Consider the following 12,609-nt stretch of genomic DNA (forward strand, 5'->3'; position numbering starts at 1 on the left):
TGCTTCTCTGGTAGTGTAACGAAACATCATGTTTGATTTTCTAACGATGAACACAAATCAGATCGAATCTTCAAATGCAGAGAAATTGGTCTGTTTGGGCAGTTGTGTTGGAGTATAATTTTTATGACAGATTTGAGTAGCTCGTTCAAAGTAATTGCCGTGTATCGCTTTTTCTTTTGTTGTTTATCCACTCTGATGGACAATACAGTGGTGTTGCATCCCTTACAAGAGGCTCAGACAGCTGTTCAGTTTGTTCACATCAAAATCACAAATGGTTTGTTGTGCCCGGAAATAAATAACACATATTGAAACCAGGCAAGATCAAAAGGCGAGATTAGGTGTTCAAATTAACCAAATATTTATGGTACACTGATATCAAACAATATTTCCTTGACTGGAGGTTTTCGGGCACAGCCAGTCTTTACGCTAAGCTAGCGCTAACGCTAGTTAGCATTGGCTCACAAAGCGACCTCGAACGTCCATCATACTGGACGCAGAGACATAAACATGGTATCCATGAGTTCATCTGACTCTGGGGATGTAGGTAAATTGTTATTGTCCCAAACTATCCCTTTAATCATTCAAGGCTGAGATGGAGGGTATGACAACTTTTGGTGTGGTGGACTATCTTTAAATTTCTAACCTGTGAAATATTTGCATCAAAAACATTTGTTAGATACCTATATGTTATCATTCAGTGCATCGCGTTTCGCTTGGATTGTAAACAGGTGGGTTATTGTGAATGGGAGGGGTTGGGGACTGGCTTTGGAAGAGGTTTATTGAGGATTGTTACTTCCGCTCAGGACAGCGGAGTCAATCACCACTTTCCGGAGACACCTGAAACCCCACCTCTTTAAGGAATACCTAGGATAGGATAAAGTAATCCTTCTCACCCCCCTTAAAAGATTTAGATGCACTATTGTAAAGTGGCTGTTCCACTGGATGTCATAAGGTGAATGCACCAATTTGTAAGTCGCTCTGGATAAGAGCGTCTGCTAAATGACTTAAATGTAAATGTAAATGTAACAGATTTGAAAACCTTAGCTCCCAGAATCAAACTGAGTTGGACAGCACATGTGCACACACAGCTGGACAGCACATGTGAGATTTGGTTCTATGTTCCGAGATGACCTTTTACTCGCCTTCTATGGTAAAGGTCATCCCCCGCACCTTTTGTCTTTTTTGATGACATTTTGATTTTATGTTTGACACCAACGTGATTCCTGCATCTTCCTGTTTATCACAACAGTTTTCCCACCTCTTCCCATACAGGAAGAACTGCATCCTGGCTGACGAGATGGGCCTGGGGAAGACCATCCAGTCCATCACCTTCCTCTTCGAGATGTTTTCCATGGGCCTGCGGGGGCCCTTCCTCATCATTGCCCCCCTCTCCACCATCACCAATTGGGAGAGGGAGTTCCGTACCTGGACGGAGATCAATGTCATCGTCTACCACGGCAGCCAGATCAGCCGCCAGATGATCCACCAGTACGAGATGCACCACAAGGACCAGCAGGTGAGCCAACATGGAGGATGTGTGTGTGATGATGTGTGAGTGCAAGGGTTAAACCTCTTCTTCACTGTGACGGATTTCCGTTAAATGTTTTTTTGGGGGGGGGGGGTAAAATAAATTAAATTCGTCAAATACGCAGTTTAATATGTTTACAAAATGATCCTCTTTCCCTAAAAGCATGACGCCCTGGCAACCCCAAGCTTAAGCCAATTTTTTTCCTAAGATGCTATGCTGCATCTGTTATGCTACAGGTTATAACGATTTTAAATTCATTATATTTGGGGCTCCCAAGGGGTGCAGTGCTCTAAGACACTGCATCTCAGTGCAAGAGGCGTACCTGGTTCAAATCCAGGCTGTATGACATCCGGCCGTGATTGAGAGTTCCATAGGGTGGCGCCCAGTGTCGTTCGGGGTAGGCTGTCATTGTGAATAAGAATTTGTTCTTAACTGACTTGCCTAGTTAAATGAAAATTATATTTCATTATTTTAATACATTTTGGAGTAGAATATCCTTTTAAAAAGTCACCCAAAGTGACCTCAGTTGTTAAGCAAAAAAATCTGACCAATTCCTGTCCTTTTCAATAAAAATATTAATTAAATTAAAAAATAAGATTCCATATGACGGAAATACGTCACAGTGATGGAGAACTTTACCTAATTGAAACCCCCCAAAAGACTGAATGCATCAAATGCTACAAATATACGTTGTAACTTGTCACTGATCTTAAAAGTGTATCTCGCTTTTTGTTTACTTTTTAAAAATCAGATTGTTTTAGGGGCGCCGCTACTAATTAATATAGGGACGTATGTTTCAATCTACACAAGATATGCAGATGTACTGTGTGTTTTTGTATGAGCCTGCATGGGTCAAACATAAGCTGTGTATGTATGAATCTACAGTAGACAAAAGGCTGAGCCATTGACTGTCTATAGTGTTGGTTTCATGAGCTGAAATAAGATGCACAAAATGCTCATTTCTCTCCATTTTGTGCAACAATTTTGTTTACATCCCTATTTGTGAGCATTTCTCCTTTGCCAAGTTAATCCATCCACCTGACAGTGTGGCATATCAAGAAGCTGATTAAACAGCATGATCATTACACAGGTGCACTTTGTGCTGGAGAGAATAAAAGACCACTCTAAAATGTGTAGTTTTGTCTCACAACACAATGACACCGAAGTTTTGAGTTAGCGTGCAATTGGCATGCTGACTACAGGAATGTCCACCAGAGCTGTTGTCAGAGAATTTAATGTTAATTTCTCTCAAACATTGTTTTAGAGAGTTTGGCAGTTTGTCCAACCGGCCTCACAACCGCAGAACACGTGTAACCACGCCAGCCCAGGGTCTACACATTCGGCCTCTTCACCTGCGGGATTGTCTTAAGAACAGCCATCCGGACAGCTGATGGAACTGTGGCTTTGCACAACCAAAGAATTTCTGCACAAACTGTCCGAAACGTCTCAGGGAAGCTCATCTACGTGCTCATCGTCCTCAACAAGATCTTGTCCTGATTGCAGTGCGACGTTATAACCGACTTCAGTGGGAGAATCACTTCGATGGCCACTAGCATGCAGGATCAGTGTGCTCTTCACGGATTTATCCTGGTTTCAACTGTGCTGGGCAGATCGCAGACAGCGTAGTGTGTATGGCGTTGTGTGGGTGAGTGGTTTGCTGATGTCAACATTGTCAACAGAGTGCCCCATGGTGGCGGTGGGGTTATGGTTTGGGCAGGCATAAGCTACAGACAACAAACAATTGCATTTTATTAATGGCAATTTGAATGCATAGAGATACCATGACTAGATCCTGAGGCCCATTGTCGCGCCATTCATCCACCGCCATCACCTCATGTTTCAGCATGATAATTCACGGCCCCATGTTGCAAAGATCTGTACACAATTCCTGGAAGTTGAAAATATCCCAGTTCTTCCATGGCTTGCATACTCACCAGACATGTCACCAATTTAGCATGATTGGGATGCTCTGGATCGGTGTGTACGACAGCGTATTCCAGTTCCCGCCAATATCCAGCAACTTCACACAGCTATTGAAGAGTGGGATAACATTCCACAGGCCACAATCAACAGCCTGATCAACTCTATGTGAAGGAGATGTCGTGCCGCATGAGGCAAATGGTGGTCACACCATCTCATCCATCCATGCCTCTACTTTTGTGATCTTCTAATGTTACAAGATATTCGAATGAGTTCTAATATCAACCCTGCAAAATGTGAGGATTTCACACGAACGACTTCAACGTTTTGATATTTGATCGAAGAGGACAGCAATCTGTTGCCATGGCATTGTTTTTAATTTACTGTGGTAGGATTAAATGTTTCGGACCAGAACTCCCTGAGGACAACATAGCGGTTTTCATCCAAGTGTTAAAGCAGTGTTTTAAAGAACGGCTCTAAAAAGTGTGTGTTAAAGAAGTGTTAAAGGTATTCTTAATTATTTTTATTTTATTCCAACTTTTGTCTTTCTCTGTGTCTAGGGAAATATAGTGTCGGGCGGGTACAAGTTCCACGGGGTGATCACCACCTTTGAGATGATCATGGCCGACTGTCCAGAGCTGAAGAAGATCCACTGGCGCTGCGTGGTCATCGACGAAGCCCACCGCCTCAAGAACCGCAACTGTAAACTCCTGGAGGGCCTCAAGCTCATGAACCTGGTGAGGGGGTAGCTAGCTAACTCTCTTGGCCGTCTGCATTGTCGTTGTAGTCCAATTCAGTGCAGCACCGGCCAAGGCTGATGGTAGCATGGATGCCCTCCCTTGGTCAAGAGGGACATTCCTGCACAAAAATAAACATTGTAATGAGCCAGACTAGCGAGTGGGAATCTCTGAGTTACATGGATGATATGTGTCTTTGAGTGGCATGAAAAGCTCTAAATGTTTTTATGTATAAAATACTCAAATCTGTGTACCATTTTGTTGTGTAATACATGCATTGTAAATTTTTTGGGCTCTTCCGGCTCTTCCACCTCTACCACCCCCTTTAGGAACACAAAGTCCTCCTGACTGGTACCCCTCTGCAGAACTCGGTGGAGGAGCTCTTCAGTCTTCTCAACTTCCTGGAGCCCCTACAGTTCCCCTCAGAGAGCCTCTTTCTAGAGGAGTTTGGAGATCTGAAGACTGAGGAACAGGTGATTTTTTTTTTTTTTTTTTTCTCTGAGATACCCTTTTCACGTCGCAAAGTGGGAAACCTACATTTGGGAATTTATGGGAATGTTGATTCTTTCTCAGAGACACCCTTCGGCAATTTCCTTTTTAAACATTGTTTCGTATACTTAATGGCAGTTAACATGCTTCTGAACAAAACGGAAAGCCTGCACTTTACATCATCAAGCAGTTGTTGAATCTGTGTCGGTATCAAGTTGTTGCATCTGCAGTGCAGGTGTGGGCAATTTAAACATATTGTTATGAATAGCGCCACAGTAAACATAATGTTGTGTCCAGGCCAGACTAAACAAACAATTGAATTGTCTAAGTCCAAACTGTATGCTGTTAAGTCTGTAGCTACGCTAGACATTCTAAGTCTCATTACTGCAGACCATCAGATCCTGACCTCCTCTGTCCTCCTTTGACCCCAACCCTGCTCTCCTCTACCCCAGGTGAAGAAGCTGCAGGCCATCCTGAAGCCCATGATGCTGCGGCGGCTGAAGGACGACGTGGAGAAGAACCTGGCACCCAAGGAGGAGACCATCATTGAGGTGGAGCTCACCAACATGCAGAAGAAGTACTACCGTGCCATCCTTGAGAAGAACTTCACCTTCCTGGCCAAGGGGGCCAACCAGCATAACATGCCCAACCTCATAAACACCATGATGGAGCTGCGCAAGTGCTGCAACCACCCCTACCTGATCAAAGGTGACATGTGGAAACACAAACACACAACAACAAAAAACCACTTAAAATGTTCACAGTTCATAATAAAATGTCAATTTTCGATGGAAACTTCCAGGTGCGGAGGAGAAGATCCTGGATAGCTTCAGGAAAACACACAGCCCCGATGCCTGGGACTTCAACCTCCAGGCAATGATCCAGGCGGCGGGGAAGCTGGTGCTCATCGACAAACTGCTGCCTAAGCTGATTGCTGGTGGTCACAAGGTGCTGGTCTTCTCCCAGATGGTGCGCTGCCTGGATATCCTGGAGGACTACCTCATCCAGAGGAGGTGAGCCTGGGGCTGAGGATAGAGCCCGGGGTTTGGGGCAGTGATAGTGTAGTAAACAACCAAAGATTTCAAGACTAAAAGTGGTGAAAGTAGTAGCCTACAATAGGATAAAAACTCCAGGTAAAAATACACTTTATCTAGTCCTTGGCCTATATCCTAATCTGACTTTGGTGCAGGTCAAAGTGTATTTGTCACGTGGTACCGTGAAATGGTTACTTGAATATTTGCATTGTCGCAGTATCAAAACTAAGAAAGTCTCCAGATAAAAATATTTCATAATTATTAGATTATGTTTACCTAGACACACTTATTTAAATTGATTGGTCATGTGAAAGAAATACTATAACCACCCCCCAGCTACATTGTAGTTAAGTGGATGGGTCACTATTGTCTCGACATGTACACATGTTCATGAAATACAATAGATGGCCGTAATCACCCAGACACACCTGGCTAACTTGATGGGTCCTGTAATCATCTGGGAAAGAGGAGTCTTTTGTTTAGACATGTAGCTAGCTAGCTAAACAATGAACCACAATCCCAACCCATAGCTACAGTACAAACGGATTGTGATAGCTAGCCACCATTCATGAAATGCTGTAGTATGAATCTGCAGGTAGCTAAAGCTAACCAACTAGGTTCAATGTCAGCTGGCTAGCTAACATTAGGCTATAACTAGCAATGCAAATGGAATTCTGAGATTACAAATAACATTGCTGCATAGATAATACACAACGGGCAAACTAACGTTTGCTAGCGAGCTAACAGTACAATTTTAACATGCAACGAAAACGTATAATATCTAAAAATGTAGCTAGCTAGACTCTTACCTGTATACATGGATGAACGCTTTTCTGTTTGTACCTAGCTACAGCTCGTTTGGCCTGTTGTGTCAAGTCACTCCGGTTCACACTGACTGTACAGAAGGTAGTCCATCACAATTTGTCCCCACTGATCTTTGTCGATAGAGCTTGATTCCCATGTTCCAGAAGGCATTTCTATTCTATTCTATTTCTATTTTGATTACATTTTTGCATTTTTTTAAATCATTATATACACTACCGTTCCAAAGTTTGGGGTCACTTAGGAATTTCCTTGTTTTTGAAAGAAAAGCTATTTTTTTGGTCCATTAAAATAACATTAAATTGATCAGAAATATAGTGTAGACATTGTTAATGTTGTAAATGACTACTGTAGCTGGAATATCTACATAGGCATACAGAGGCCCATTATCAGCAACCATCACTCCTGTGTTCCAATGGCCTGTTGTGTTATCCTTTTAAAATGATGAACTTAGATTAGCTAATTGATCATTTGAAAACCCTTTTGCAATAATGTTAGCACAGCTGAAAACGGTTGTGCTGATTTCAATAAGCAATACAACTGGCCTTCTTTAGACTAATTGAGTATCTGGAGCATCAGCATTTGTGGGTTCGATTTACAGGCTCAAAATGGCCAGAAACAAATAACTTTCTTCTGAAACTCATCAGTTTATTCTTGTTCTGAGAAATGAAGGCTATTTGATGCGACAAATTGCTAAGAAACTGAAGATCACGTTCAACGCTGTGTACTACTTCCTTCACAGAAGAGTGCAAACTGGCTCTAATCAGAATAGAAAGAGGAGTGGGAGGCCCCGGTGCACAACTGAGCAAGAGGACAAGTACATTAGACTGTCTAGTTTGAGAAACAGCAGGGCAGAAATTTGAAGAACGGAAAGATGGCATCCTATGACGGTGCCACGTTAAAAGATACTGAGCTCTTCAGTAAGGCCATTCTACTGCCAATGTTTGTGTATGGAGATTGCATGACTGTGTGCTTGATTTGATATACCTGTCAGCAATGGGTATGGCTGAAATAGGGGAGTGTGTGTTTTGTCGCAAATTCAAGGGTAACCCCGACCGGGAACAAACCTGGGTCCAGCGACTGTCAGCTGAACAGATTAGCCATTACGGCAAAAGATCCAAACCTCTTGAGGTTGCTGGGTGTTCGGTTGAGGTCGTTACAGTACTTTCATATGTTTTATATTTGGTTGCAGGTACACCTATGAGCGCATCGATGGCAGAGTGCGGGGTAACCTGCGCCAGGCTGCGATTGACAGGTTCTGTAAGGTGGACTCGGACCGCTTTGTGTTCCTGCTGTGTACTCGTGCTGGGGGCCTAGGCATCAACCTGACCGCTGCAGACACCTGCATCATCTTCGACTCGGACTGGAACCCCCAGAATGACCTACAGGTTAGTCAGCACAAAGTTCAGTACCACTTAGGGCACGTTTTTCGGACCTCGATTAAACCCAGTGCTGGACTTAAAAGTATTATACTAATTTCCTGAAGTGGTTTCATGGCGCAGTAGTTAGCCTAGCTGCTAAGGATTTGGAACTGTAGCCAAAAGGTTGCCTGTTCAAAAAAGAAAAATTGATCTGGCATCTGAAGGGCTGCTGGGTTCAGTTCCTAACAACAATCCCCTACTGCTGGGCCCTTCAGAAATTCACTTAACCCCACAACATGCTCTCCAACCACGTGCGCTGCACTGCAGAGACAAGACACATTTTTGTTGTGCACTGTAACCATGGACAGTAAAGTTGTATTGTCATTGTATCGATATCCTGTGTGGCTCAGTTGATAGAGCAATGTCGGGATTGTTGGTTCCGTTCCTGCTGGGTTCACCCCTATGAAAATGTATACACTGTAAATTGCTTCAGATGAAAGGGGCGGCTATATATACTGCCCTCCCAAGCAAAAGGGCAGTTAAGTAAGGCTCATAGCGTGGAACTGAGAAAAATAGATTTTATTTACCTTGGTTTCACAGTAACTTTATGCAGTTGCTGCTAACATGACCTGCATTTTCTCCAAAACACAATACAATAGAGGCAGGATACTTGTCCACATGATTAAGCATGTATTTAATGTTGCAAAAATTACAATTAACTCATGTTCGACCAATTTTATTGGTAGGGCAGTATATTTCCAGCAGATTTCATGTGTGCATGGAGTATGACATGGCATATAGAAAAAGACTACTCTTCACACACTGTTAATGGTAGTATTAATACAACAAAAACTGCTCTGTGTTTGTCCATGCCAGGCCCAAGCCCGCTGCCACCGCATCGGCCAGAGTAAAGCAGTGAAGGTGTACAGACTGATCACTAGGAACTCATATGAGAGGGAGATGTTTGACAAAGCCAGTCTGAAGCTGGGTCTAGACAAGGCCGTGCTGCAGGACATCAATCGAAAGGGCAGCCTCAATGGGGTGAGAGACTGTGCTATAACAGCCTGGTCCCAGATCTGTTTGTGCTGTCTTGCCAACTCCTATTGTCATTCATCCTCATGCTCATCACAAACTGATCTAGGACCAGGTTAAACTGTAAAGGATGAATGTTTGATGTCAGGGTTTTCTTTGTATAAAGATTGCGTTGTCTACCACCTTCATGTAGTAGTAGTCTTTGACATTTGTATGGTCATCCACACTGCACTGCAGTCCCTTAACGCTTTTGTTGCCTGTTTTGCAGTACAACACAAACAGTTGTCATCGGACTTGATAAACATGTTCCTTTGGACTATCCTGGTTTAGTACCCCTCCATCCGTTCATCAAACTTTCACTACCCGTGTCAGCAGAAGGCGGCTTTGTGATTTTCCACATCCCTACCGAAATATTCCAATAAACACAGATTTTTAGATCTCTCTGCTGTTTCTGATTCCTAAGGATCCCTTATATAATTCAGGAAATAAATTCAAATGGAATTGACCTCAACCTTGATCTGTAATTGGTTCCAGCTGATCTGAGATCTGTTGCTATGGCTTCCTAACTAATGGGGGGCATGGTGTCCCAAAGATGCAGCAGATGACCAAGATTGAGGTGGAGGACCTGCTGAGGAAGGGGGCATATGGAGCGCTGATGGACGAGGAGGACGAGGGCTCCAAGTTCTGCGAGGAGGACATCGACCAGATCCTGCAGCGCCGCACACAAACCATCACCATTGAGACAGAGGGCAAGGGCTCCACCTTCGCCAAGGTAAACCCTGACCCTTATACCCTGACCTCTAACCCCTGACCCTAATATTCAAACCATCGAGAGAGAGAGAGAGAGAGAGAGAGAGAGAGCGAGGGCAGGAGCTCCAACTTTGCCATGGTAAGACCATGACCCTTTGCTCCTAACCTCCTGACCCTGATACCCAGACCATCACCATTCGGACAGAGGGCAAGGGCTCTACCTTTGCTAAGGTAAATCCCAACCTTTATACTCTTACCTCTAACCCCTGACTCTAATACCCAGACCATCACCATCCAGACAGAGGGCAAGGGCTCTACCTTCGCCAAGGTAATTCCTTATCCTTATGCTCCTAACGCCTGACCTCTGATGTGTTTGACATGACCCTGATATCCAGACCATCGCCATCCAGCCACTTTCGCCAAGGTAAATCCTGACCCTTGTACCCTTGACCTCTGACCACTAACCTCTGACCCATATCCAGACCACCACCATCCAGACAGAGTGCTCCACATTTGCCAAGGTAAACTCAATTGTAAAACTAAACCTTACCCTTCAACCTAAATCTACAATGAGGTCTAAATGTATTTGGACAGCGACACATTTGTTTTGGCTTTGTACTCCAGCACGATTTTAAATGATACCATTATACAATTAACCTATGAGGTTATAGTTCAGACTATCAGCTATAAATTGAACCCATTTTCATCCACATTGGTTCAGCTGTTGAGAAATTACAGCACTTTTTGTATATAATCCCACCATTTTAGGGAACCAAAAGTTTTCGGATAGTAGTAGTCAAAAGTTTAGTATTTGGTCCCATATTCCTAGCATGCAGTGACTACATAATGCTTGTGACTACAAACCTTTTGGATACATTTGCAGTTTGTTTTGGTTGTGTTTCAGATTATTTTGTGGCCAATACAAATTAATGCTAAATAACGTATTGTCATTTGAGTCACTTATTGTAATAAGAATAGAATATGTTGCTTCCCGAGTGGTGCAGCGGTCTAACACGGAATCCAAACCGGCTGTGTGCATGCGCTGTCGTGCATAACTTTCACGACATGCAGGTTAAAATAACAAAACAAACTGAACCGATTACATTAATTTGGGGGCAGGTCGAAAAGCATTAAACCTTTATGGCAATTTAGCTAGCTAGCTTGCACTTGCTAGCTAATTTGTCCTATTTAGCTAGCTTGCTGTTGCTAGCTAATTTGTCCTGGGACATAAACATTGAGTTGTTATTTGACCTGAAATGCACAAGGTCCTCTACACCGACAATTCATTCACACATAAAACGGTCAACTGAATCGTTTCTAGTCATCTCTCCTCCTTCTAGGCCTTTTCTTCTCTTGACCTTATATTGCGATTGGCAACTTAGCTCCATTACCGACCTCGTTCATCTTTGAGTCACCCACGTGGGTATAACCAATGAGGAGATGGCATGTGGGTACCTACTTCTATAAACCAATGAGGAGATGGGAGAGGCAGGACTTGCAGCGCGATCTGCGTCAGAAATAGAACTGACTTCTATTTTAGCCCTTGGTAACGCAGATTCTCGTGCAGTGTGGGTGCAAAATGTAATAATATAGATTTCTAAATGTCTTTTGCAACGCTCGCACACGCGATGCGAGCGGTGTAGTCCGCCTGTAAGGCACTGCATTGCAGTGGGTTAGGGTTAGGCTGTGTTGCAGCCGGCCGCGACCGGGAGACCCATGAGGCAGTGCACAATTGGTCCAGCATCGTCCGGGTTAGGGGAGGGTTTGCCCGGCCAGGATGTCCTTGTCTCATCACGCTCTAGTGACTCCTTATGATGGGCCGGGCGCATGCACGCTGACTTTGGTTGCCAGCTGTACGGTGTTTCCTCCGACACATTGGTGCAGCTGGCTTCAGGGTTAAGCAAGCAGTGTGTCAAGAAGCAGCACGGCTTGGCAGGGTCATGTTTCAGAGGACGAAAGGCTCTCGATCTTTGCCTCCCCCGAGTCCGTACGGGAGATGCAGCGATGCGACAAGACTAACTACCAATTGGATAAAACAAATTTGTGGAGAAAAAAGGGTAAAATGTTTTTTTAAAATACAAATAAGGAATAAGTTTCTAAACACTTCTACATTAATCTGGTTTCTACCATGATTATGTATAATCATGAATGAATGGTGAATAATGATGAGTGCGAAAGTTAGAGGCATAAATATCATAGACCCCAAAAATGCTAACCTCCCCTGTTATTGGTAATGGTGAGAGGTTTCAAGTTTTTAATGACACATGCACAAGTACAGTGAAATGGCTTTCTTGCAATCTCAAAAAACAATAATGCGATAATAAATAACAATGTAATACTAGAAAAAACACACGAGAAAAAGGAATAAATATGAAGAACACAATAAGTAAGCATACTATATACAGGGTCAGTTCCAATACCATATTTACAATGGGCAGGGATACTGGAGTGATGGCGGTAGATACAGTATGTATAGGGGTAAGGTGACGAGGCAACAAGGGTATACGATAAACAGAGTAGCAGCAGCTTGAATGTGAGTAGATGTGCGTTTGTGTAGAGTCAGTATATTAGCATGTCTTGGTGTATGATCTTTGTGCCTCTAAATGTTTTACTCATCATTATTCACCATTCATTCATGATTATCCGTATAATGAATATGGGTCCAAATACTACACACTTGACTACTTTAATACACATAAAGTGAATTTGTCCAAGTTCTTTTGGTTCCCTAAAATGTATTTACATAAAGCGCTGTAATTTCAAAACGGTTCACCCGATATAGACAGTATGCACTTTAACCTAATAGTCATTGTATCATTTCAAATCCAAAGCGCTGGAGTACAGAGCCAAAACAACATGAAAGGTTTCACTGTCCAAAAACCTCACTATATTATTTTGCTGGATGGTGGTAGTTTGAGATTAGAGTATTACATTAT

At 43.2% G+C, this 12,609-nt stretch overlaps 1 protein-coding gene across 8 annotated transcripts in view; it reads left to right on the forward strand.

Annotated features, from left to right (window-relative positions):
* The window catches only part of chd6 (chromodomain helicase DNA binding protein 6), a 109,637-nt gene that overhangs the window by 39,134 nt on the left and 57,894 nt on the right, over positions 1-12,609 (forward strand). For 7 of the 8 annotated variants that reach the window (XM_035778483.2, XM_035778482.2, XM_035778484.2 and 4 more), the window contains exons 12-19: positions 1,273-1,516; positions 4,009-4,185; positions 4,515-4,658; positions 5,127-5,382; positions 5,477-5,687; positions 7,723-7,918; positions 8,768-8,932; positions 9,516-9,695. In XM_035778483.2, coding sequence (XP_035634376.1) covers positions 1,273-1,516; positions 4,009-4,185; positions 4,515-4,658; positions 5,127-5,382; positions 5,477-5,687; positions 7,723-7,918; positions 8,768-8,932; positions 9,516-9,695 — 1,573 coding nt within the window. The remainder of the gene's footprint in view (positions 1-1,272; positions 1,517-4,008; positions 4,186-4,514; positions 4,659-5,126; positions 5,383-5,476; positions 5,688-7,722; positions 7,919-8,767; positions 8,933-9,515; positions 9,696-12,609) is intronic. The other variant, XM_035778479.2, reaches the window with a different exon arrangement.

Source organism: Oncorhynchus keta, chromosome 10 (genome assembly GCF_023373465.1).
Source record: "Oncorhynchus keta strain PuntledgeMale-10-30-2019 chromosome 10, Oket_V2, whole genome shotgun sequence".
Classification (NCBI taxonomy): Eukaryota; Metazoa; Chordata; class Actinopteri; order Salmoniformes; family Salmonidae; genus Oncorhynchus; species Oncorhynchus keta.